The sequence below is a fragment of the Temnothorax nylanderi genome, unplaced genomic scaffold (genome assembly GCF_030848795.1).
Source record: "Temnothorax nylanderi isolate EJ_2023f unplaced genomic scaffold, tnyl_v1.0 TNYL_tig0120_pilon, whole genome shotgun sequence".
NCBI lineage: Eukaryota > Metazoa > Arthropoda > Insecta > Hymenoptera > Formicidae > Temnothorax > Temnothorax nylanderi.
The window spans coordinates 295,202-322,031 of NW_027249182.1; the positions used below are offsets into that span (position 1 = coordinate 295,202).

General features: G+C 34.7%; 1 protein-coding gene across 33 annotated transcripts in view; it reads left to right on the forward strand.

The window, feature by feature from the left end:
- Bent (projectin protein bent) overlaps positions 1 to 26,830 on the forward strand; it is a 104,477-nt gene that overhangs the window by 23,659 nt on the left and 53,988 nt on the right. For 4 of the 33 annotated variants that reach the window (XM_071713127.1, XM_071713137.1, XM_071713154.1 and 1 more), the window contains 65 exons: positions 265 to 420; positions 863 to 1,024; positions 1,318 to 1,368; positions 1,778 to 1,795; positions 2,723 to 2,770; positions 2,901 to 2,945; positions 3,035 to 3,073; positions 3,211 to 3,273; positions 3,355 to 3,411; positions 3,541 to 3,588; positions 3,895 to 3,963; positions 4,541 to 4,585; positions 4,676 to 4,732; positions 4,803 to 4,856; positions 4,929 to 4,985; positions 5,122 to 5,178; positions 5,288 to 5,347; positions 5,436 to 5,588; positions 5,656 to 5,706; positions 5,795 to 5,941; positions 6,015 to 6,056; positions 6,140 to 6,286; positions 6,351 to 6,401; positions 6,483 to 6,629; positions 6,701 to 6,751; positions 6,837 to 6,983; positions 7,051 to 7,101; positions 7,193 to 7,333; positions 7,417 to 7,470; positions 7,601 to 9,427; positions 9,801 to 9,857; positions 10,108 to 10,164; positions 10,406 to 10,462; positions 10,533 to 10,592; positions 10,672 to 10,791; positions 11,069 to 11,125; positions 11,252 to 11,323; positions 11,408 to 11,464; positions 11,592 to 11,648; positions 11,737 to 11,796; positions 11,873 to 11,923; positions 12,007 to 12,081; positions 12,275 to 12,328; positions 12,424 to 12,468; positions 12,555 to 12,608; positions 12,981 to 13,043; positions 13,420 to 13,473; positions 13,635 to 13,667; positions 13,906 to 13,944; positions 14,071 to 14,100; positions 14,222 to 14,260; positions 14,410 to 14,448; positions 14,631 to 14,669; positions 14,986 to 15,024; positions 15,137 to 15,175; positions 15,356 to 15,394; positions 15,839 to 15,886; positions 16,018 to 16,059; positions 16,265 to 16,309; positions 16,616 to 16,762; positions 17,785 to 17,970; positions 18,205 to 18,219; positions 19,781 to 19,960; positions 21,923 to 21,967; positions 25,356 to 25,397. In XM_071713127.1, the coding sequence (XP_071569228.1) occupies positions 265 to 420; positions 863 to 1,024; positions 1,318 to 1,368; positions 1,778 to 1,795; positions 2,723 to 2,770; positions 2,901 to 2,945; positions 3,035 to 3,073; positions 3,211 to 3,273; positions 3,355 to 3,411; positions 3,541 to 3,588; positions 3,895 to 3,963; positions 4,541 to 4,585; positions 4,676 to 4,732; positions 4,803 to 4,856; positions 4,929 to 4,985; positions 5,122 to 5,178; positions 5,288 to 5,347; positions 5,436 to 5,588; positions 5,656 to 5,706; positions 5,795 to 5,941; positions 6,015 to 6,056; positions 6,140 to 6,286; positions 6,351 to 6,401; positions 6,483 to 6,629; positions 6,701 to 6,751; positions 6,837 to 6,983; positions 7,051 to 7,101; positions 7,193 to 7,333; positions 7,417 to 7,470; positions 7,601 to 9,427; positions 9,801 to 9,857; positions 10,108 to 10,164; positions 10,406 to 10,462; positions 10,533 to 10,592; positions 10,672 to 10,791; positions 11,069 to 11,125; positions 11,252 to 11,323; positions 11,408 to 11,464; positions 11,592 to 11,648; positions 11,737 to 11,796; positions 11,873 to 11,923; positions 12,007 to 12,081; positions 12,275 to 12,328; positions 12,424 to 12,468; positions 12,555 to 12,608; positions 12,981 to 13,043; positions 13,420 to 13,473; positions 13,635 to 13,667; positions 13,906 to 13,944; positions 14,071 to 14,100; positions 14,222 to 14,260; positions 14,410 to 14,448; positions 14,631 to 14,669; positions 14,986 to 15,024; positions 15,137 to 15,175; positions 15,356 to 15,394; positions 15,839 to 15,886; positions 16,018 to 16,059; positions 16,265 to 16,309; positions 16,616 to 16,762; positions 17,785 to 17,970; positions 18,205 to 18,219; positions 19,781 to 19,960; positions 21,923 to 21,967; positions 25,356 to 25,397 (6,231 nt within the window). Of the gene's footprint in view, positions 1 to 264; positions 421 to 862; positions 1,025 to 1,317; positions 1,369 to 1,777; positions 1,796 to 2,722; positions 2,771 to 2,900; positions 2,946 to 3,034; positions 3,074 to 3,210; positions 3,274 to 3,354; positions 3,412 to 3,540; positions 3,589 to 3,894; positions 3,964 to 4,540; positions 4,586 to 4,675; positions 4,733 to 4,802; positions 4,857 to 4,928; positions 4,986 to 5,121; positions 5,179 to 5,287; positions 5,348 to 5,435; positions 5,589 to 5,655; positions 5,707 to 5,794; positions 5,942 to 6,014; positions 6,057 to 6,139; positions 6,287 to 6,350; positions 6,402 to 6,482; positions 6,630 to 6,700; positions 6,752 to 6,836; positions 6,984 to 7,050; positions 7,102 to 7,192; positions 7,334 to 7,416; positions 7,471 to 7,600; positions 9,428 to 9,800; positions 9,858 to 10,107; positions 10,165 to 10,405; positions 10,463 to 10,532; positions 10,593 to 10,671; positions 10,792 to 11,068; positions 11,126 to 11,251; positions 11,324 to 11,407; positions 11,465 to 11,591; positions 11,649 to 11,736; positions 11,797 to 11,872; positions 11,924 to 12,006; positions 12,082 to 12,274; positions 12,329 to 12,423; positions 12,469 to 12,554; positions 12,609 to 12,980; positions 13,044 to 13,419; positions 13,474 to 13,634; positions 13,668 to 13,905; positions 13,945 to 14,070; positions 14,101 to 14,221; positions 14,261 to 14,409; positions 14,449 to 14,630; positions 14,670 to 14,985; positions 15,025 to 15,136; positions 15,176 to 15,355; positions 15,395 to 15,838; positions 15,887 to 16,017; positions 16,060 to 16,264; positions 16,310 to 16,615; positions 16,763 to 17,784; positions 17,971 to 18,204; positions 18,220 to 19,780; positions 19,961 to 21,922; positions 21,968 to 25,355; positions 25,398 to 26,215; positions 26,252 to 26,830 lie in introns of all 33 variants that reach the window. The other 29 variants (XM_071713129.1, XM_071713139.1, XM_071713133.1 and 26 more) reach the window with 27 other exon arrangements.

Genomic DNA, 26,830 nt, shown 5'->3' on the forward strand with positions numbered 1-26,830 from the left:
AAAAAGAATTCACACTTCAGTGAAAAATTAACATATTGAATTTAAATTGTAATTGTTTCCCCTTTTCTTGTGAATTTCACGTGAATTTAAAACGTATTGTATCTCCAATATAATTGATCCAAGTACCCCGTTGAAAAATTAACATGTTGCTCAAGTATGAATATCTAATGTGATTAAATCATCGTCTTCTTAATAAATTCGAAGATTATTCGTAAATGTAATATGTTCCCCAATGTTGCATGCAATCCCCCCATTAAATTGCAGAAGAAAGAGGAGAAGAAGAAGGACGAGGAGGAGGAAGAGAAGAAGAAGAAGAAGGTCGAGAAGAAAGAGGAGAAGAAAGAAGAGGAAAAGAAGGAAGAGAAGAAGGTGGAGAAAAAGACCGAAGAGAAGAAGGAGGAGAAGAAAGAGGAAAAGAAGGTAGCCGCCGAGATGAGAGGATCAATCAAAATTTTATTTAATTTTCAATCGTTTTCTGTTGCTTCCCTATTCCTTCCGTTACACCTCTTGTGATTAACAAATTACTCTTACACTGGCCACATACAACTTAATACAGATACAGAAAGATTAATCGTTTTGCAGAATTTATTACAGTATGCTTCTTTATATTCGTAATTATCTAAAAATAATGATTTTTATATAAAAAGAGAGCAATTTGTTAGAAGAAAGAGAAAAAAAGTTTAATTTTAGATAATTGTTTATTATGCAATTGATTATCGATGTACAAGTAAATTAATACGAAATGATCGAATAATTCACATTAAGAGCATCTACTATATAATTCGCAAAAAAACGATCGATCTTTCGATTCCTCGACGCGACAATTGGCATACCGTTGAAAAATTATATCTCGATATATAAGGTAATAAGTTCAACGTGGAGCGACGATGATGGCGGGAGATCGGAAGAATATGAGGAGGAAGTGGAGGAAGAGGAGGAAGTGGTGAGTGTAATTGAGTCCAGCATTATCAGCACGGAAGCCATTCTCGAGGAATCGGACTCTGAAATTGTTTCTCGCGTCGAGGTACACACACATACACAAACATATATCAACACTAATACATAGATTCATCTTTCGTCAATTTAAATTTTTATACTTATTTGATAATAACTTAACAACAATGTATTAATGTAATATATTGTTTTTTCTAATAAAATAAGTGATCTTATTTTTCAATTACTTATAAAACAAAATTTTTATAATTTATTACATGTAACTATTTAATCCTGATTCGACTTCTTCTCTTCTCTTCTTTCATAAGTTATGAAAATCATGTCTTCGTAGGATAAATCATTTTTTTTCTTGTTATTTTCAAGGATAAGCCCGATTTGAAACCGAACGGTATCGACAAACCAGGGGTTGGGAAGGTACGAGATACAATCTATTTCTTTTTAATTTTTTAAGAGGAGGATTAAATGCAATTTCTTCCGAAAACAGTACACTGTGATCAGAACACATCACACCGTGAGAATAATTACTTGTCATTTGTGCCCTATTGTTTATTGTTGTACCCACCGTTATTCTTGTTTGCATCTTTTTTATCATTTGTGTCATACCTTTACCTTGAAGTTTATGTGTGTACTGTGTGTTCCATATCCACGATATATAGAAGAAGCTTATTACATTAAACGCAAATTTCCAGCAGATAATAGTAGATATAATTGATAAATTATACATATAAATGACATTAATTACGCTTGTGAAGAAAATAATTCTAAGTTAATAATATATATCATATGCGAAAGATAGTAAAGGCCCTGATGTATTCTGTTTCAGAAAATGGAGATCTTACAGGTGAGCATAAGATATCAGACAGTCGGATTTCGGTAATGTAATGCGCTCGAACAGTCACTTTTATCCGCTCGAACAAATACCACTGTGCTCTGAAGCTTGAGGCTTTAGCAAAATATTTTGGCCAATTTGCGAAACAGCATATGTTTACACTGCAAATCCAAGTGTATTATTTTTACACGCGTAAACGTATCTAAAAATGACACATTTGACTGAAGCTCTTTTTACATGTCACTTCCGTTAAATAATGTCATTTAACATGTTTAATTGTATTAAATTGAAAATTAATACGTTCAATCATGTTAAATAATGTGATTTAAAACGGCAAGAAATGTGCAAGAAGAGCTGAAATAATACACTTGGATTTACAGTGTATAAAATTGTTTTCAGTTTTATTTTCAGTATGAGAAAATCTTATCTTGCCACCGCAAAATTGTCTTTATGCGATTAATATTTGCCGCTTTTGCGCCATATAAATTTGTTTATATTATTTTACTTTTCGCAGCATCCACTTAATCTCGGCTTATCCGCTAAGTTTCTTCGAACGATCTCACGCGCACGCTTAAGCAACCGCCTTGATATTTATTTTCCTTTACTAGAAACGCAAGTTTTTCCAAGAGCTTTTTCAGATGCCATATTTCTTTCCGAATCCTAGAAGCTGGTTCCTTTAAATCTATCCAACTCTGCTTCAAAGTTTAATTCTTTATTTCGCATGCGCTAGGCTTTTACTTTGTGTGTTTTATATTGCATGTGTTTGTGCATGAAAAATTTTGCGAAGAAAACGAGCATCAGAGATACTTATGCCTGATTAAATGTGAACATTATCTTAAATTACATTTCGTACGTGCAATTGTATCTCTGATTACTGTGTAAATCCAAATTAAATGACAGTATTTTTGCTAATATTACTTAATTTTTTTACGTATGTAGAAAGATGAAGAAATCGTGAATAATGTTGAAGAAAGGAAATCTATTAAGGTAAGAATGTAAGATGTAGTTCTTATTAAATATTGTACTTAAAATAATATAACGAGCAATCCATTTAGTGATTATATACTTAATTTTACATCTTAATATTGTTTTTTTATATATTTTTTTAAATTTGTAGAAGAAAGCCGCCGAAAAAGTTGAAGATAAGAAAGAAGAACCAAAGGTAAGCGCAATTATTCTCATAAACTTAATTTATTTATTAAAAATCTATTTCTCTTTTTTTACCTTTGAATCTAAATTATCTTTTTACAGAAAAAGATTCTGAAGAAGAAAGAGCCCGAATCTAAGGAGGTGTGTATAATTACCTTTTCTATTTTTCTACTTTATTTTTTATATGTCTTTATTTAACATAATATATTTCTATTTATTATAAATTTATTTGATAGTTCGTATTATCTAACATTGTTATTACTTATTAATGTGTATAGGTATCTCGAGAAACCACGCCTAAACCCGAGAAAACCGTGAGTCGCAAGGAATCAGTCAGCAGGGTGACTATTAATCATATTTTTTATTTTTTGAATAGTCTGCAGTTAGAAAAATAGATTTCATATATAAATTTTCATATTTAGGTAGAAGAACTTAGGACAGAGAGCCGTCGCAGCTCGCTTATCACGACTGAAGAAAAGGTAAGATATAAAAATGTAACGATATAACATTAAATTCCGTTCGAGTTATGGTCCCGAAAAATTTATCCTGTGCCACAGATATTATGTAAAATACAAATTATTTTGATTTATTTTACTATCATCGTATAGATAATGGATGATGGCACCGCGACACCACGACGTCTTTCTATACAGAAGGTACACATACATATATACATACGTACATTTCACACGCAGACATTACCAAGAAACATTCCCAACAATTACAAACAATTTCACAAAACTGATATTTTGAAAAAGATATTTCTCATTGACTAGAATAAATAACATAAATTTCATTATTAATTATTTATAAGAAAATTCAATTTTATTTTAATTTTAAGTTTGCTTCAATTAACTCTGTCTCTTAAGCTAGAAATTTTGTTAGGAAATATTAGTTATTATAAATTAGAAAATTTATGTCAATCGAATTTTAATTTATGTATTATGTTTTATCTATTATAGACCGAAGAAGAGGTCACGGTAGAAAGCAGACGATCTTCTATCATAGAAAAGAAGAAAACGACCGAAAAGGTAAGAAAGAATATATTGCTGTTTCTAATCGATTATATCATGTGCTAACAATATATTCTGTAGTCGATTAATTGATTAGTAGTTACATTAATTAATTTTTGGAAGAAAAAAGTAAGTATAACGTGAGTGAATTGTCACCTTCTCGAAATCGACGTAAGAAGGGGTTTTTATATTTTTTAGAAATAAATTATTTTGTGTTAATAGCTTGATGTAATTTTAGTGTTTGCCAAACTTGTGTTAATACAAATTATATAATTTTTTTTCCAAGTAGTCTTTGAAAATAGTTTTTTATAGGTTTGATTTTTAAAGCTTTCAATGTGCAAATATTATAATTTTACAACAAATAGGAAATCACAATTTTAATTTAAAATAGAAAATTGATGCTATCTACGAAACTTTATGGTTAATAAGAGTTTAAGGATATATTCATATATTAGAGGAACGAAAAGAATAGATATTAGATTAGGGCATTTTTATGTTGCGCGATAAATATCGAGGTTCGAGATTCGTGTTGCAGTCGTTAGACTTTGTGTACAAGAAAAAACATTCGAGAACATTTTATCTCGCGTTATTGCAGGACGTACCCAGGCTAAGAGCCACTCCGCGAGCGATTGAAGACGAGGTACACTCATACATTTTAATTGTCCTAATTATTTTATTTTATATTATTTTTCTTTTAATTATACTGTGTAACGAAATGAATATTTTCTAGAACACACTCACAGCGAAGATCAAGCCACACACACACAAATCCGATGAGGAGATTCAGGTACATAGCAACACAATGTTACTTTTAATCGTACATCGTTCATTAGCGTACACATTACACTTAATTCTAGGACATTTGGCCTAAGCCGACAAAGCGCGATAGTATATCGGTAAGAACTTACGAGGTACGTGACGCATTTATTGTTGCACATTTATGCGTCTTAAGACACACTATATAGATACATGAAACATTATAGGAAACCACGAAATCCAGTGTAACTTCGTCCGTGCGTGAAACCGACCGTAAACCGAAGGTACATATCTCGCGTCATAGGTATATTGAATATATTTGAAAAATATTGTTTCCCTTCAAAGTGGAAACAAATTTTTCTATAATATTTGCAAGAAAAGGGAATTTTTGTTAATTACGTAAAAATAAAAACCTTCTAGATTACACCTCAAGCTGCGATTAAGCCACGCGGGCGCGATTCGGACGGTGAACTTGAGGTATACAGAAAATTATATTGTACATGATTATATATGTCAGTTACATACAATGACAGTTAAACATTTTGCGAACGATACACGTGTATTTGATCGACGCTATTAATTTTAGGACGCTTGGAGCATTCACAATCTGGGAGAACGTGATAATGAATCTGCGCCATATTACAGAGTATGCGAATATGCTATACGTAAAAGCACACATTTTAATTTACAAGAACGTAACATTTTCAACGTATTTTTTTTTATTTTTATTTTAGGATACATCATCAGATAAGACACACAAACCTTACACACCCGCAGATACACACCCACGTAAAAAATCAGACGAAGACAAACCGAAAGATAAAATATTACCACACGGCATAGCCGCAAAAAAGACACATCCGCAGAAATCCGACGAGGAGATTGAGGTATAGAATATTTATTGTAGCTGGCTAGGCACGAATAGCATATCTTTAAACTTGTCAATCTGTTTAGGATATTTGGGCGAGTAAAAGACGCGATAGTGACTCCAAAAAACGTGACAAAGTATGCAAATACATTTAAATTACGGATATGCGTGAATAGCTCGAATCTCTTTAGAAGAGATTATAAAATTTTGGATATATTATTTTAGGATGCTCCGAAAGAGGAAGCATATTTGCGTGACACCTCTACGAGTAAAATTTCACGTAAATCTTATGACCTATCAATAGATAAGACACTTTCTCGTGACACACCAACATATAAAATACATCCACAGAAATCAGATGAAGGAATTGAGGTATAGAGTACTTTATTGTCGCACAAGTTGGCTAGGCGTGAATTACGTATTTTTAATATATAAATTTTTTTAGACGAGCAAAGAACGCGATATTGACTTCAAAAAACGTGACAAAGTATGCGTATAAATTAAAATCACGAATATTATTCACAAATTTCTTTAAAAAGAGATTGTAAAACTTAAAATATGTTATTTTAGGATATTCCGAAAGAGAAAGAACCACGTGGTACATCTATTACTAAAACACTATCGCGTAAATCTGACGACATTTCAAAAACTGAGACACTTTCTCGTGACACGCCAACATATAAAATACGTCCGCAAAAATCTGACGAAGAAGTTGAGGTATACATATAATATTATTGTCAGGCACGAGTTACACATTTTTATAATACGTTAATGTTTTTAGGACATTTGGGCGAGTAAAGAACGCGATATTGACTCCAAAAAACGTGACAAAGTATGCGTATAAATTAAAATCATGAATATTTACAAATTTTTTTAAAAAAGAGACTGTAAAATTTAAAATATGTCATTTTAGGATATTCCGAAAGAGAAAAAACCACGTGATACATTTACTACTAAAACACTATCGCGTAAATCTGACGACATTTCAAAAACTGAGACACTTTCTCGTGACACGACAACATATAAAATACGTCCGCAAGAATCTGACGAAGAAATTGAGGTATATAATATTATTATTGCGAGACACATATTTTTGCGAGTTATATATTTTTAATACGTCAATATTTTTAGGACATTTGGGCGAGTAAAGAACGCGACATTGATTCCAAAAAGCGTGACAAAGTATGCGTATAAATTAAAATCATGAATATTACTTATAAAATTTTTTTAAAAAAGAGATTGTAAAACTTAAAATATATTATTTTAGGATATTCCGAAAGAGAAAAAACCACGTGATACATTTACTACTAAAACACTATCGCGTAAATCTGACGACATTTCAAAAACTGAGACACTTTCTCGTGACACGACAACATATAAAATACCTCCGCAAGAATCTGACGAAGAAATTGAGGTATATATAATACTATTGCGAGACACATTTTTGCGAGTTACACATTTTTAATACGTAATATTTTTAGGATATTTGGGCGAGTAAAGAACACGATAGCGATTCCAGAAAGCATGAAAAAGTATGCATACATATTTAAATTAGGAATTTATTCGCGAATAGTAGAATCTTTTCAGAAGAGATAATATAAAACTTGAAATATGTTATTTTAGGATACTCCGAAAGAGAAAACTCGTTTGCGTGATACACCTGCGAGTAAAATACTTCCGCATAAATCCGATGATGTTACAAAAGATAAGACATTTTCTCGTGACACTCCTACATATAAAACACATTCGCCGGAAAAAATTGAGGTACATAACCTTGAGATACATACATATTTTTGCATAGTTTGCGAAGCATATGTTCCGTACTTTCGAAATATAATTTTTTCTAGGATATTCGGTCGACTAAGACGAAGGAAGATGTCGATTCTAAGAAATATGATAAAGTACGCAAATATAGTTATTAATTATCACGCGTATATAATTATTAAATATAGTAATTAATTATCACGCGTATATATAATTGAATAGGAACAAAGAAAGCAATATATAATGACATCTTAAATAATATTTTAGGACGCGCCAAAAGATAAGACATTTACACATGGTACACCCGCAGCTAAAATACAACCACACAAACCTGATGAGGTACCGAAAGATAAGACACTTCCACGTGATACACCCACGACTAAAATACAAAAACCTGACGAAGTGTCAAAAGATAAAACAAATCTACAAGACACACCTACTCACAAAATACAACCACACAAACATGATGATGTGCCGAAAGATGAGACACTTCCACATGATAAACCTACGGCTAAAATACAAAAACCTGACGAAATGCCAAAAGATAAGACACTTTCACGTGATACATCTACGGCTAAAACACAAAAACCTGACGAAGTGTCAAAAGATAAAACACTTTTTACACCCACAGCTAAAATACAATCACACAAACCTGATGAGGTGCCGAAAGATAAGACACTTCCACGTGATACGCCTACGGCTAAAATACAAAAACCTGACGAAATGCCAAAAGATAAGACACTTCCACGTGATACGTCTACGGCTAAAATACAAAAACCTGACGAAATGCCAAAAGATAAGACACTTTCACGTGATACATCTTCGGCTAAAACACAAAAACCTGACGATGTGTCAAAAGATAAGACACTTTTTACACCCACAGCTAAAATACAATCACACAAACTTGATGAGGTGCCGAAAGATAAGATACTTCCACGTGATACAGCTACGGCTAAAATACAAAAATCTGACGAAGTGTCAAAAGATAAACCACTTTTACATGATACACCCACAGCTAAAATACAACCACACAAATCTGATGAGGTGCCGAAAGATAAGACACTTCCACGTGACATACCCACGGCTAAAATACAAAAACTTGACGAAGTGTCGAAAGATAAAACACATCTACAGGACACACCTACTCGCAAAATACATCCACACAAACCTGTTGAGGTGCCGAAAGATAAGACACTTCCACGTGATACACCTACGGCTAAAATACAAAAACCTGACGAAGTGTCAAAAGATAAAACACTTTTACATGATACACCTACGGCTAAAATACAACCACACAAACCTGATGAGATGCCGAAAGATAAGACACTTCCACGTGACATACCCACGGCTAAAATACAAAAACCTGACGAAGTGTCGAAAGATAAAACACATCTACAGGACACACCGACTCACAAAATACATCCACACAAACCTGATGAGGTGCCGAAAGATAAGACACTTCCACGTGATACATCTACGGCTAAAATACAAAAACCTGACGAAATGCCAAAAGATAAGACACTTTCACGTGATACACCTACGGCTAAAATACAAAAACCTAACGAAGTGTCAAAAGATAAAACACTTTTATATGATACACCTACGGCTAAAATACAAAAACCTAACGAAGTGTCAAAAGATAAAACACTTTTATATGATACACCTACGGCTAAAATACAACCTGATGAGATGCTGAAAGATAAAACACTTCCACGTGATACACCTATGGTTAAAATACAAAAACCTGACGAAGTGTTAAAAGATAAAACACTTTTACATGATACACCCAAATCTAAAATACAGCCAAACAAATCTGATGAGGTGCCGAAAGATAAGACACTTCCGCGTGATGCAACTACGGCTAAAATACAAAAACCTGACGAAGTGTCAAAAGATAGAACACTTTTACATGATACACCCACATCTAAAATACAACCACACAAATCTGATGAGGTGCCGAAAGATAAGACACTTCCACGTGATATACCTACGGCTAAAATACAAAAACCTGACGAAGTGTCAAAAGATAAAACACATCTACAGGACACACCTACTCATAAAATACATCCTCACAAATCTGACGAAAAAATCGAGGTATATGACACTTACATCACACATACATACACATACACACATATGAAGAGTACAGGGGAAAAATGATCAATGTTCATGTTGCACTCTGATAGTTCTTCCTTACCAGGGCGTGGACTATGATCGTTTTTTTCCAGCACGATATATCTTTCGGCCTTATTTCCAATGAATTGTAACTGTTCTTGATCAAAACAGATAAGCATTATGAAAGTTCTTTGAAAGTTCTTTGAAAATGCCACAAGATAGCAATAATCAAAGTAATTTGACAAAAAGTGGACTTTGGTCTCGTTTTTCCCCTGTATCCTTCATATATATCGTAATTACAAATATATATTTTAGATAGATATATTTTATCTTTAAAATATTAATATTGTAGGACGTTTCGCCGACCAAGCCGAAAGAACGTGACACTGATTCTAAAACACGTGACAAAGTAAGCAAATTAATAGAGGAAAGTCCCTTTTATGAGACAGGATCCTAATATGAGATATGTTAAGCTAAAAGACCCTATATAAGCCCCATCTGTTGATCCCACCATGAAAAAACTCCGCCATCTCATATTAGGATCCTATCTCATAATAGGGGACTTTCCTCTACATTATATGTATTCGTACTGAGCACGAATAGTGCAAATTTATACACGGGGGAGGGTATATCATATTCTAAATATAATATTATTTTAGGACTTACCGAAATCTAAAGATAAATCATCCCGTCGTCAATCTGACGAGAAAATCGAGGTACACGTTACATATATACAACATTACAAGTATATTACACTCTATAATTTTTTTACTTATTTTTTTTAACAAAGTTGACACATTTAGGATATTTGATATAAGCGGAGAGAGAGTGAGAATAAATTATCCAAAAATGACGAAATACATTAGATATTTTTACGCGTAGAAAGTAGTTATTGTTGTACAATTGAATTGTTAGTTTTTAAAAGAATACAATAGTCTAAATACGGTATTATTTTAGGATTTGCCCAAAGCAAAAGATAAACCGTTCCGTCGTCAATCCGACGAAGAAATCGAGGTACACGTTACACATTGCACATCACATTGTATAGATTCTTTTATATATTTTTTAACGCTGACACTTTTAGGATATTTCGTCCAAGCGGAGGGAACGTGAAAACAGAGCACACAAAGACAAAACAGATGAGGTACACCATGTAACACATCTCGCATACTTAAATAAATCTGTAAAATAATGAGCCTAACTTTAAAGAATCGTTATTATAGGATACACCGGTAATTAAGGCTAAGAGACGTGTGTCTAAACCTGATGATCAAACGGAAGCGGATAGAATATCTTTGGACAAAACAAAAGCGCGTGATATCAAGCCCGCGCGAAGTAACGAGGTAGATTATAGACAACGAGACAGATAATATCCGCACAGTTATTTAAAAAATAATTAGTTTTATCCATTTACATTATCTTTGATATTTGATGATGAAAGAATAATGATCGGTAGCGGATCGACAGAATTTTTATTTTAGAAAAGTTATATCTATTAAAGTTAAATAATGCACGCGAAATAAATACAAAATTATATTTTTTTTGGTTAAAAAACACAATATCTGTATATAGAATATAGAATTCGTTAAAACATTCGTTAAAACATACTTAAAATTTTAGGACAAATTGGCACCGAAAGTGAAAGGACACGATGATAGACACGTCCCACACCGTGAGGTACACGAAAATATAAATACATATGACACTTTGCTTCACTTCACTCTACTTTACACAATTCACATTTTCCTACTTCGCACTCACACATCTCTGACACAGCTTTGGTAAAGTGCACCGTTATTTTAGGATGCTACAGACGCATCACACAAACCTCCACTCGACCGAGATGTCAAAACTTACTACACACACTACAATTACGTTAGTTAGACAATACTTATCATCTTATAGTGGACAGTGAAACTTATTATTTTTGTTTATTTTAAGATTGATGTATTATTTTAGGACGTATGGGCACCGAAATCCATCGTGCGCGAACCAAATTCTGTCACAATCGATAAGGTACACACATATTGCACACATACACGACACATACGCATGTATATGACGTGAAATAGATTTATCAGAAAGAAATATTAATCAATTCAAAATACGCATCGACACAATTATTTATTTTTTAATTTTTTAGGATGTTTCATTACCTACCGTTAAACCGCAAATACACGAATCTGACGACGATATTGAGGTACAGGATACACATATATAAAGTGCAGTATATTTTTTAAATTATACATTAGTCGTGATTAATGTAATGAAATAATGCGCGACCGTAGGATATCTGGGCTTCGAGAACCGACGAGGACGACGCGCCTAAACCTATCAGAAAGTTAGAGGTACATGCAATTTTGACACTACGGTTATTTCTACTTTCGTTATTTACAGCACGGGTAATTTATCGGTACATTTTAGGACTCGCGAGTTTCCAAAGTTGCGCCGTATAAAATCGGGGACAAAGTCGAGGTACACATTTACAAGTATTCATGCACTATCCGAAAATTATACATCTGTTCGGTACACGACGATTTTTTAAATTTATCTCACAGGAACCTACGTCCACACCCGCGCCTAAACTTGCATCTAAGCCTAGGAATGGCGTAAGCAAGCCCAAAGAGACCAGGGTACACGTTTTTCACATTCATACATTCACACAATAATCTTAATATTTAATACACTTAATATTATAACACTTAATATTTAAATTACATAAGACGTTTTTACTTTATTTATATTTACATTCTTATCCGTTTGCGAAAGAGATGAGAAGAAATGAAATGAGCTTTTCGGATAGATTTTATCCTATAATCTTTTTAGGAAAGCGATATACCTGAACATGAAGTAGGCGAGATCAAACGCAAAGAGGCCAAGGTACACATTCGCACACGTAAAATTGCACGCATTCAAATACACACTATACACGATAAATTTAGATTAATATCATTTTCTTTATTTTTTTATTTTAGAGCAAAGATATTAACTCTACACTTGACAAGGAAGAAGTGCCCAAGGTACAATACAAAATGGCAAAAATATGTACACACAAAACACACTCTTTATGTTGACGGCGTTATTTTATTACATTTTGCAATTGTAGAAAAAGGTGTCCACTAGACGTAGGTCGTCGACGAAATCGGTGGAAAATTCCGAGGTATAAAAGATTATATCTCACCGATCCTCATTTTCTTTTGATGCTAATCACTGACTCTTTTCACTTGCCTGGTCGCATAATCTTCGATAACTCTTCATTCTCTTTGCACATGTAATCTTCGATGCACACGATTCTTCACTTTTCTCTTCGCTATAATCTTCGAAGCTGTCTATCATGCGTCTTCGCAAATGTGCGTAATGCGCGCAAATGCGATATTCTTCGTTGAGTTAACCATTGTGACGGTTGACTCGACATGCCAACGGCACATTTTCTTCTGTCATCTCTTCACGATTTCTTCTTCTCTTGCTGCTTCTCTTCTTCTTACTCTTCTTCAAAATGTATACATTTTGGTTGATTATAAATATTGTTTAGGACCAAGAACCAGTATTGAAACCAAAGAAGAAGAAACCTAAATCCGCGGATGAATCTAACAAGGTATACGATTACATATTAACAATACATATCACGATTATAAAGATATGAAAGATGAATTTCATATCTCTGTATAGGGAATAAAACGATATATAATCATTTATATATGTGAATATTAATTATAGATATTTGTTATTAATTACCGCATTGCTATTCGCTTTAAATTGTCACTAACATTAATATGCAAAATTTTTTATGCTATATTATGTTGCAAAATAGAATAGAATGACAAAAGTATTTATATATATTTATTAATTATAATATATTTATAAATATATCTTTACTATTTATATGTCTTTTATACGGTTTACACATTTTTTAACAGGAATACACTCTTACAACGTATAAATCTTACAATGTATAAATAAATATTTTCTAGAAAGAGGAACCGACTACAAAACCGAAAACTCTCGGAAAACCGGAAACACCGAAGGTACACAAAAGCATAAAATCTACGCATATGCAAAATTTTCAACATGATTTAAATATTTTATTTTTCTGACAATTACATTTAGCCTTCGTAAGATAAAATATAAAATGTAAAATTTATATTTTAAAAACACGAGTTTTAAAAGCACTATTACTATATTTTAGGAGGAAGCTAAGCCTAAACCGGGAGAGGCAAAGGTACATAAAACAATTACACTTGTTTTTATATGTAACAAATTCTTCGCTCGTGATTAACACTGACATTTACAGCTGAAATATATACAGCGACAATTAAAGCATAATACATAAAATATAATGCTCTTCTCTAATACCACGCCATATTTAAAAAATGAGCACCAGCTACATTAACCACGTGTCGTAAATGTGTAACTTAAGATATTTTCGTTTACATTCAACACATTTTGAACATTTTTAGGTGGAACCGAAAGCCAAACCTAAAGCAGAAGAAGTAAAGGTATATTCACGCATATACTATATATACATCTTGCAACAATGTACATTGCATAAGTAACAGAGAGTACAATAAAATAAAATAAAAATGGCAAATGGGGAACACTATTAAACTCTCGTACACTTTTAGGAAGCCAAGCCTAAACCAGACGAACCGAAGGTACACAAAACACTTTTCATATATATATACACACTAAATTCAATAATCAGTTCAATTATATCACGGTCTATTGGCATGAAAAGTAAGATATTAACACTCAAATTTACGCCTGCACTTTTAGGAGGAACCAAAAATCAAACCTAAAGCAGAGGAAGTGAAGGTATAACATTTAAATTCGGCATTATCTTGCAGCAATACATAGTTATACAAGCCTAGCTCGCGGTTGATAAAAGAAAAAAATGCACAGAATGTAGCAAATAAATGTGGCAAATAGAAAACACTTTTTAAACACCAATCGTACACTTTTAGGAAGCGCCAAAGGTGAAGCCTAAACCGGACGAAATAAAGGTACATAAAATGTTTGTCGTACCGTTTAGAAGTAAATCTAGGCTCAGTTGTCAGATTTTTAAAATGCAATCACTCTGCACTGTAGCGATGATATGAGAAACAAACAATATTTTATTTTATGTATACACTTATATATACACTTATATTATATATACACTACTATTTTATATATACACTTTTAGGAGAAACCGAAAGCTAAAATTAAAACGGAAGAACTGAAGGTACACTTGTGCTATCTTGCAACACTATACACATCATACTTTGGTACAAGTAGGAGTATACAAGAATAACCAAACAAAAAATAAAAAAATAAGAAAAATTTAGGTATTATTTGGACGTATCGTTGTTGCAATTATAATTTTAAATAAAGATTAAAATTAAGTAGAAATGGTTCGATACTTAAATAAGGTCAGGCTTCAAGGCAAGGTTACAAAAATACGGTACACACTTTTTCACAATTATTTTTTCCACTTATGGTTATACTTTTCATTTACACACATTTATACATAAATATTATAATTGTAAAAACGCTTTTAGGTCGAAGAAAAGCCTAAGGCTAAACCAGGGGAAACTAAGGTAAACGAAATACTTGTACAGTTAACAAGTTAACAAAAACACACAAAATATAACATTAAAAATCAGAATTTAACAAATACAATACCACTATTAAATACTCGTACATTTTTAGGAAACACCGACGACCAAACCTAAACCAGACGAATTAAAGGTATATCAAACGCTTGTTATATATTTATCAAGTTTAAAAGTTTTTACTGGAAATTTTAGAATACATAAAAAAAAAACATTAAGCACTAAATATTGCGAAGACTAATTCAAAAAGTATAAATCTGTCGAAAATTATCAATATTTTATACCTACATAAATATAATTATAAAAACGCTTTTAGGTCGAAGAAAAGCCTAAGGCTAAACCAGGGGAAATTAAGGTAAACAAAACATTTGTACAGTTAACAAGTTAACAGAAACATGCAAAATATAACATTAAAAAACAAAATATAACAAATATAATACCATTATATTAAATACGCGTACATTTTTACATTCTTCGCTATCGAAAGAAAATCGCATTTTCTACCTTTTTAAATTACATAATAATATTCTAATATATATATATAACAAAACTGCATAATAATATTCTAATAGCTTATCATTGGATCTTTCGATAAAATGCGAAAAGTATTAACAAAAGCAAAACATTCCGCGTACAATTCTAAAAGAAAATCTTGTAAAAATTGCTTGCCACTTCACACACATTAATTAACATAATAAATTTATTTAAATATTCAAAAATTAATATAATTCAATATAACTTAAATTAATTTAAAAAAATGCGCAGAGCATTGAATTAAAGCAAACTTTGCTGTTTGCAGAAAGAGGAATCGGCAAAGAAACTTACGCCTAAACCAGTAGAACCCAAGGTATACTTGATAAAACACACATACATGATATAAAGACATTATAATCTAACATTTATATTTATATAAATTAAAACAGGGTATAAATTTTACCAAGAAATAGAATTATTTAATTTTTATATTTTTATTTACAGAAGGAAGAAGAGATCACTAAGAAAAGCCTAAGGTCCGTTAAGGTAATTACAATTTTAAAAAATTAAGTAAAGTCTGTTAATAATTATAAACATGTTATAAACATGAATTTTTTAATATTAGTATTATTTAATATTCAGAGAGAAACATTTTTAATTCTCTCCTCTGTGATTATTTTCAAAATATTTCATGAAATTTTGGGAAAAAAAGATATATATGTTAGTAATGTTAAACTTTAATTCGTTTCAGCAACTCGAGGAAGAGAAGAAAACTCAAGAGAAAGTCGAGCTTAAGGTAATTTCATTTCTTTCATCACATCTATCGACAATCGTTTAAAGTAACGTCCAGTATACGTCCATCCTTAGTAGATATAGAAGCAATAACGAAATTAGTATTAGATAAATGTTTGATTTGATTTATTTATTAATATTTTATTTACAATTTTATGCGACTTAATTTAGTATTATTAAATTAATAATATTAGATAAGCGTTTTGTCCGTTCTCTTGCTTCTTGAAATTTGTTTTCAATGTACCGCGAAGCCAATATGTATATCGATACCTCACGAAGCTGTTCTCCTAACAACGATGTATTAATACAGCCAAAGGATGCCGAGACCAAACCGAAATTCCGTATACCACCGAAACAGGAAGTAAAAACCGAAAGATTTCAGGGGATTCAGCTTAAGCCGGTTTCGAAGGGTTCGAAACAGCCTCAGCAGGCTGAAAATGGCGGTGTGGAACTTAAGGTAGCCCCGTTGAAGGGGGTTAACGCAATCTTGCCGCGCAATCTCTATGTTTCGCGCTCTCTCTTCTGTGTCTCTAAAACTTCCTCTCTAAATTTCGATTTACAGCAGTTTCTAATTTCGCACTGTTCAACAGCGCCGAAGCATATATATTTGTGCGCATTCCTGTTTCTATATGTATTTCAAGATACTTCTCACTCTATGTTCGTAATAGAGATTAAATTAATCAAACGTTCTCACGGGTGAACTTATCTTCTCTCTGTATTTATATTTGTGCGCATTTCTATTTTTATATATGTACTTAAAAATATTTCTCACACCATGTTCTTAATACAAGTTAAATTAATCAAACGTTCTCACGGTAAACTTATCTTCTCTCTGTATTTATATTTGTGCGCATTTCTATTTTTATATATGTACTTAAAAATATTTCTCACACCATGTTCTTAATACAAGTTAAATTAATCAAACGTTCTCACTGTAAACTTATCTTCTCTCTGTATTTATATTTGTACGCATTCTTATTTCTACATGTACTTAAAAATATATCTCACTCCATGTTCTTAATACAAGTGAAATTAATTAAACGTTCTCGCTGTAAACTTATCTTCTTTCTGTATTTATATATATATTCTCTATGTATATATATATATTCTATATGTATATATTACGGCATATATCTTCAAGCTCTACGCTGCGCTCATCTTTCTCCAATGTGTCCTAACTCTTCTGTGATTCACACTTAATCTATTTATGTTAATAACGACGTTAAAGCGACGCATCGAGATCTCTCTTAAGAGATCGGTATCTTTTCTCGCATTTAATCTTCTCTGTCTTCACATATTCTTTTTTCTACACGCTCTACTTTCAATTACAAGGTTATCCGCAATATTTTCGAATAACTGAAATCTGTCCTTGCTATCGGCGACTTGTACAGGGCACATCAATGCCCTGCCTGACACGTAACGGTGCTTATTTCCTCGCGAATCTCTTCGATTCTATATCGTTTAACGTTTGTCACGCAGAAAACTGAGAAGTTAGAGAAGGCCGAAGCGAAGAAGATGAAGGCACCTAAGGGGGCGAAGGAAGTGGGTTACGAACTTCCGGAGATTCCGGATTACGAAAGAGCTGTCTTGGAGAAACCTCGAGAATTCGATTTTGGCGAGTTCGTTCCTCGCGACAAGACGAAGCTCGAGAGACCGGTCACCCAGGTAAGGAGGCAGTTAAGATCTCTGTATACACGAACGATTTTACATAATCATCATAAATAATAATATAAGAAATAACAAAGCTACACATTGAAACATCTTTTATAATCAGTTATTTATAAAAAAATTTAGAGATTGATAGAAATTTTCTATTAGAAGTCTAACAATAAGTTAAATTAAATGCTTAATAAAGTTTTCGACTAATTATATTCTTTTTGTTTTCATGTCGCCGTGCAGAAAGTCGATTCTAAGGTAAGCAATTGTCGTTTATTAATAACGAAGTTAAAATATTATTTTGCCAAATTGCCAAACTCGCTCGCGCGAGGAATCCTGCGAATTTCGCAATCGTCATAAGCGTCGCTTGAGGACGTTTTGATCGAGCCTCGCGATACGCGGTTCAGGATAATTAATTTTTACGCCCTATTTACGAACGGTTTAATTATAGCCAAGGTGCGAATCTACGTAGCTTATTTTGCTTGGAAGAACGGGAAACTTTCAAAGAATCGCACGTCTAAAAATACTTATGTAGGATATTCCAGCACCAGATGCAAATAACGAGGGTTCAAATAGTATCATATATCTATAATACAGAAAATTTAATTATTATTTTATTTATGTATACGCTTTGTTATTACTTTCAATTTTTTAACATTAAGTATAATAATTATATCTTAAATTAATGTTCTGTTAAATCAAAATCTAGAATTACTCGTGGTACTCCGAGAACGCCCTTATTATTTCTTTAATTGCTTATTATTATTTGATTTTAAAATTGAACTATTTTCGAAATAAACAATATAGTTAATACGGTGACAAGTATGGTTAATAATAATCTTTCGTATTAGAAATCAGCACGATTCTTTCCAGAACCGTGACGTAGTATTTTAGCGTCGAAAATCGACCACATATTTTCCGTTCCCCTTGAAGACGCAGTGCCCCCGCGCCATAAATATCCACCTACATAATTCGCAATTAACGCGTTGCGAATGGACAGGGATAGGGGCAGGGGGAGAAAAGCGAAAAGGGGTAATAATCAGTCGATTCCAATCTTGCCTTGGCAAGCGATGAATGCCTCCTGTGCGACGCGCGACGTCGCGCCTGCAACTATTTTGGCGGATAAATGCTCGTATATCATCCCCCTGAAATCGGTTTCTCGTCGTCGCCGTCGTCGTCGTCGTCGACGTCGTGAACGAGAGATGGGGAAAACATTGATCGCTATTTTCGGCCTTATTACGACCGACCCAATAGCAACTCGTGTTCGAATCGCAGGGTCAGTCGTAATCGCCCTACGTACGCGATCGTGTTAAGTCACCGCGTTAACGCCCCCGATCCCCGATACGTCGATATCGGTAATTTCATCGCGAAACTCGTTTAGATCGCCATCGAGTAATGGTTCCTTATTAATTAAGGAGTCATTAAAGTGTATTTGTGGATTAAGCCGAAAAGATCGACTAACTGTGATTCTGTCTAGTTTTATTAATTCAAATATTTAAATCTTAAAGAAACGTAATTCATATTTATCGAATAATATATCAGCATCCCCTTTTCAATTAATTATGTAAAGAAAAAGAGACTCCGTGTAATTACCTAAGAAATTATTCATTATTGATGAAACGTTGATGAAACGGGGCTAATTTTTTTTCTGTTAATCAAGGAGAAAAGGATTAATTTACGGTTAATTGATGTGATCGGAAGAAATGCTAAATTAACTATCAAAGTTTAAAAGAGATTTAACTTTTCGCTTAATCTTTTAAACGGGCTTGATCTCGGAGGAAGTAAGCGCTATTAATCGATCAATTTTCGATCGTCGCAGCCGAAGTTACCGGAGATTAAAGCGCCCGAGGCACCCAAGATCGAAGTTATCAAGGACGTGACACCGATCGGTAGCAGGAAGGGCTCCTTAGCACCCGGAAGCGGTGCCAGCAGTCGACGCGGCTCGCTCATACCACCCGAGGAATTGGGTCGTAGGCCCAGCTTGCTCATCAGTGACGAGGTATGTTACGGAATGTACTGTGTGATCATGAAAGTATATAGACTACCTTGTAGGGGACTGAGCTGAAGAATGCAACAGAGATACAAAAGAGTGATATATTCAAAGATTCTGATTTAGTTTCTTCAAATTGCCAACTAAATTTTCAAGAAAACTCAATTTATCTTTAATTTACATACTTTAAATTGTAAGACAAGTGACACTAATACAAATTAGTTAAAAACAAAAGTTAATTTAATTATCAGCTAATTAGCTATTACACAAATAGAATTTAACGAGCTTAAAACATTGTTGCATTCCTACGTGCTCGCGAGATCACCCAGTTTGCTTGCTTTGAAGAAATCCGATGTCTAAAGAAACGGATCATTACTGAACTTGTTAATTTATTGGAAGAATCTTGTCAAATCGCCAGACATTGTTCCAATTAGCTTCAAAGTTCGGAAATAAATGACTGTGACGCGATCTATTCTAGTAGAATATTAAATCACAAATCAATATTAAGGTCTCATTAAGAGTCGCCTGATGTCTTCTTTTATAATTGCATTAGCAAGAGAATTATTTCATTTGTAATTACCGGTTATTCTACCGCATGTCAATAAAGCAAAGAGGGTGATATGGCACACTTTGCACTCTTGAATATAAAGATTATTTTAATGTATTTTTTAATATATTTTTTTAGGGAGAAGTATATGAATATAAAATGGATATTAAATTAATTGAAATATTTCAATTTATTTCAATATTATTAAATTAATAAACAACTTTATAAAAATTAATTTAACGTATAAAATTGTGAGCCGCTTTCTGTGCAATACGTTATGTTACAAATATATTTCAGAGTGCAAAGTGCGAGTCCCATTAGGTAGATGATTAACGAGTCGCGTAAGACACTCGACGAACAAGTAGGTAGATGACTGGCTACTGCTGGTTGGCCCTAGGACTTTTTGTAGCTTTTTTTTGAGTTTTATGGTGTAAGTCCAGTGATGGTCTTAGTGGTCGTACTCGTGATAGATATACGCGCCGTGAATCCCCGACGACGAATAAGCTCGTCGAGTGACGCACGTCGCATTTAGTGTCAGCAAGGCGTGAGATTTAGAGTTTTAGAACCCCCCATTCATCAAATGAAAGATCCAGAGTTGACCAGCTTCTGAAGCATATACTCCTTCCCTCCCTCGTCTCTCCCCCCCCCCGTTCCCCCGGGAAAAGTCGAGTCCCGTTATCTCCCGTCGTCAGCAAAGACATTTCTCCCCCCCCCCCCCCGCCGAAAAAAAGAAAAAGAGAATGGAAAAGCGAGCAACCTGCGACGCGTAAATATCGAGGACGTCCCAAGATCGGTGCATATCGACTCGCGGAACGCAAGACCCTGAAGAACTATAAACGGACGCTTCCTCCAAGAGAAGATCGTCGAAGAAACGCACGGATAATTGCCGACTATGTGTGGTATTACCTCAGCCGAGAGCGAGGACGATCGAAAGCGTTCCCCGTGAAACGTGCAATCAGATATCTCCATTACATTCGAGAGATAAGATCTCACACTTCGCCTTAAAATAATCTTTCTGAATTATAATTAGCGTTACAGCCTTAAGAAATATTTTTAGCTCGACTGTTTATGACTACCGGAGACGCTTTCGGGGCGGTAAAAATAGGCGGAAATGCATTAATTAAAGTTACTAAAATTAAACAGACGCACAACTTGCCGTTAATTAATTTTAGTTAATTTCCCGAGACTTGGTTCGGTTTCAAGATAAAGATATAGCGGGGAATGCGTTTCGATACGTCCAACACAGGGCGATAGGGCACACGTTACGCCGGCCGATCGAAACGATCGCGCACTACTGTTATACGACGTAGACATATGTTGCAGCATCGTACATTGTGTACACACGCACAAACACACAATACACACACGTGCGCATACAAGCATCTTTACCTCGCAGTAGTGGTTAATAGAGATTTGGTCCATAGGAGCATAGGAAGCTTCGTCCCGGCGAGGTGGTGGACGAGCGCAAGGTGAGATAAATCGCTGAGGAAAGCGCGGAAGCGAATGTCTCGTCTGCAACCTTACTCGACTACCAAATGCACTTTTATTCTTACTTACTTTTCTCACACACTCTCTCTCTCTCTCTTTCGTACACACTCACCGGAGTATCGCGTAAAGAGAATCAAGCGTCTGCACCGTCTGCACTCTGAAACAAGTGAATCAGAAATGTTAAGAACTGCGTGAAATTTAAAACCTAAACTTAACCTAAAACCTAATCTCTTTTCAGTCTTGTGTCCATGATGGGGATGACGCGTGGCTCTTTAGCTTCGCGAGTGATTAGTAACTCAAAGGTCCGTGGTTCGATTCCGGCCCGGCCTTCATCTCACATATACCTCGCTTAAGAGTTGGAATGCCCATTTTTAATGGGAAGTCGAAGGATTAAAGTTACAATGGATTAATAATCCGTTTAAGAGTTTAAAGAATAATTGCATAGTGCAAGAGGTCGACGGTAAAAGAGATTGATTGAAATTATATATATTGGGCTTAGAGTTGTTTGTGTCAAATTACCTTTGACTAGAAGACAACTTAATCTCCCTCAACCGAGGGAAATTCGAAAAAACCCCCCTGTGTCCATGATGCTAGACATCGCTCCGAGATCTCGGACGGGGAAAGTTGACCAATCGCATTGGTCAATTGGTCGAATTGTTTAAATGTGATTGGTCAAATTCTTTCTCCGTCCGAGATCTCGGAGCGATTGCTATAGCGTCGTGGACACAAGGCTTTATAAATAACATCAGCGTGTGAACTTTTTTAGATTTTTTTCATCAATTAGTTTTTGAGAACAAACTTTAATTTAGTACTGAAAAAGACTTGTTAGTGAAGTCGAAACGTTTACTTGATATCGATTATAATTATGAATATAAAGTTTTTCTTATTAATGTGATACTTAGCCCGTATCGTTGACCCATCATTCTCTCAGATTGCTTTGAGTTCTCAAACAAGCTCAAGATTTTTAATATCACTTTTATGTCGCAGTAAAAGTTTTATCGCCTAATTCTTTATGTGTATTTCTTACAAAGCATGAAGCCAACGTATTTGAGACATGAAAAAAGTCTATTCTGTGCTGAGTTTTTGTCCTATTTAAGTAAATTTCGATATAAATACACATTTCAATTTATTATTGCGGTTTTACTGCGGTGCAAATTGTAATATTGCAAAAAAACTAGTGTTATTTATAAAAGAGCTTGTGTTTCAAATTTCATGCAATTCTTAACGTTTTTCATTCTCTCTATAACCTTCTTAATGCGATTTTATTGCTAATAGCAAAATCTTGCATTCACGATTCTCTTTGCTCGATTTTGCCTGCTCGTTACTACTATTTACTCACTGTGGTCGTACTTTATGGCACACGATGCACGAAATCCACACGTATCGTCCTGAATCTAATCACGCACACTTTATGACAAAGAATGGTTTGATCTATACTCGATTAAATAAATAAACTTTACATTATCGGGAGCGAACAGTTAGATTCCCGACGATGACGTGCAAACCTTCACGTGGGAGAGTTCCAGCATCTTTTTATTTTCAAAAAACCTATTTTCTTTTTTTAACATTCTTTTTAATAGACACGTCGAAAAATCCTGTCTTTCAATTTGTTAAAATAAAAAGATATTGGAGCGAAACTCTCGCATGTGTCTCTCTCGATGTTTCTCGATATAATCGAAGATCTGCGAGTAAAAAACGAATGCATCTTGGCACGGATCTGTTGCAACCGAGTCTATGCATCTCTGTCACTCTTGATGACAATAATAATAACAACAATAATATTAATTAATAACGCGAGATGAGGGGAGCGGAGGAAGCCGGGGCCTGTCCGTGCAATGTGCGCGCCGAGTTGTCAGTTAATCACTCGCATACAAGGTTTCGAGTCTTCCCTGGCTTACATCTTCACCCGATAGATCACCCGGGTGTTCTTGGCAAGCATTGCGCCGCCGTAGACAGAGGCATCGGCGCTAATAAATGTCCCGTGCAGCGCGACAAGACGTGTGAATCATGCCTGACGACCGAGCGGTCGTCTCATCGTCCGCGTGAAACACTTGTTACCTCCCCGTTTCTGCCAACGTGCAATGTGCATCGTTATCAAATTGAATTATTGTCTCGCAAATTGATTTGCGGGATCGGGCAAATTCGAGCGTTTTTGTCGCGCGAAAGTGAAAACGTCTGGTTGGATTCAAACTAATTTGCTAAGTCGACATCGGACATTGTTCTAAAAAATCTCTTTCAAAAGTTTGTGACAAAGTTTCGAACAATTATATGTCGATAAAAGCTTTATGGGTGTAGATAATATAAGCCATTACAGACTTTTATATTTTTATATAAATTTTTATTATCGAGCTTATGCTACAGTAATACACACATTGATGTAATTATAACTTCATTGAGATAACGTTGCGATGACTCGTTTGTGACTGGCCACTGATACGCCCTTGCTTCTCCAGTCGACTATTTCGAACCTTCACGTTGTAAAAAATATCAATAATCTCTCTAAATTTCTTGGAGTGGAAACTCGGCCGAAAGAGTGAGATTTCATTCCAAAAAGAGTGAAATCTCACTCTTTCGGCCGAGTTTCCACTCCAAGAAATTTAGAGAGATAGTTAGAAAGTTCCAATTGATTTACGAAACAGCGATTATATAAAATCGCAATAAAATAGTATAAAATTGTAACGAAATGAATGCAATGAAGAATTCGACGTGACAGGCTCGGGACAATCGAATTCTCAGATTATTCTTACGAACGGCGATTCGCTCTTCAAGAGAGCCGTCTACTTTCATGCGATCACACGCGAGCTGGTTGCACTTAAACTCACTGACGTATTAAGTTCACCGCCGAATCGCACTGTTCTGTCCAGCAATGCACCGCACAGAAATGCAAACGCACAAGCCGTCGGCAATAACGTCGGTAAGGCGAGCCTCGAACAGCCCCCGTTTGTGTTCGTCTACCGCGATTCTTCCTCTTTGTCCCTCCATAGCTCCCGACTTTTATTCTCTTCCATATATCTTCGGAGATTTACCGAGACTTTGCCCTCTCCCCCCCCCCCCCGAGCGAATAATAAAAGCAGCCCTTAATCTAATCCGATGCAAGAAAAGTCAGTTCTCGCCTCTTGACTTTTTAACAGAAACAGCGAAGCCAGCGCGCAGGAGCATTTTTGTTTCCCATCATTTTCGGCATCATCGCTTTTTGCCAACTGTTTCCGTAAAAGAAAAGGAGGTATTTTGATGTCTGTTCTGTGTAAATCTACGTCGGGAGACGTTAACAAAGATCCCGCGTTAACAAAAGCGACGAAAGAGGAATTATCTTTACGATGACGAGCAGTCACTTGACCCCTCATGTGTTCGTCTCTGTGATTTTTGCAGTTGGGAAGGTTACGGCCCGGTGAGGTGTTGGTGGACACAAAGGTGAGATTTGTGTTCGCTATAACACAAAGCTTACCTGCTCAGAGTACCATACACCAGCAATCTTCCGTATTATGTATCGCTCTGTTTTTTTTTCTCTCTCTCTCTCTGTCCTACGGATACATATCCCTTTTTGAATTTTTGTATTTTTCTGCGCCCCCTCTCCCCCAAACGCTCATAATTTTTAAGCGTCGTATTTCGCTGCCCCCCCCTTGTTGCCCACGAAAAGACAAAAATAATAAGAGCCCAGCAACTAAAACGAAGACTAAAAACGTAAAAATTCGGCGAGGAAAAGTCCCCCCCCCCCCCCCGGTGAGAGAGGCAAAAGCAACGCCACGCGTTACCACGGGACGGCAATAATAATATTAATAATAATAATAATGACGACATGACGATGATGATATTAATAATAATAAAAAGAATAATTCTGCGACATGTTTTTTAACTGAGGTTTTTGAGGTTGCTGCTGCTGCTGCTGCCCGCTATAATGTAAAACACGCTAGCCGCTATTTTCTCAACCACACCGCGGTTTAATACCGGTTTAATATCTCTTAATATTATATGTTCGTGAGAGCATATTGGCAAGCAATTTACTGATCAATAATCTGAGTTTTCTTTTCTCTCACATCGAAAGACGAATCATATCCCCCTTTTTCCCCCATTGTATCGAGCACACTCCCCCGATATGAGTCCACTGCGTGTGGACCACCCACCCCAGAATTCGAGAATTCTAATCTCTCTCTGCCCCCCCCCCCCTCTCTTCTCTGTCTCTACCTTTCTGTCTCTATCTCATCTTTTATTTTTTCACGCACCACACACAGACTAAGTCCGGCCGACCAGGCGCGCTGCAAAAAGAGGTTAGCACAATATCTCTGTTGTGCGTGTACGCATATGTATATTTTTATATTATTTTGTATTATATATACGTTTACATATACGTTATCTCGACGTTTATTTTCTTGTTTATTGCGTGCTTAAAATTTGGAAACTATTTATACAGGATATTTGTGAATAACTTCCAAAAATCGGTTAATTAATATAGAGAATTGTTTATCTATTAGCAAAAACATATTTGGGACTATTACCTACTCTGAATAAAAAGTTGCATCGAAGCTTTTACGGAAAAGTTCGGTCAAAATAAATCAGAGTAAAATTCTCTTACGACGCAAAGATCCGCCGATTTCTTTACAATTTTGTTACAAAAAAATCGCCAAACCAGTTAATTGTATACAAAGTTTTTGGATGTTATTCTAAACCTGTATGTTCTATAAATATTTTGCAAAGAGCACTTTCTCGCGATGGTCAACGCCGGCGAAATGCGTTTGCAGACGGTGTTACCTTGGCATTGCATTGATTTATGTGCGAACTTTGTAATTAAGAATTAAAAACACACGTATGGATCGATTCAATGTATGTAACGCCTGAAGGAAGCTCAT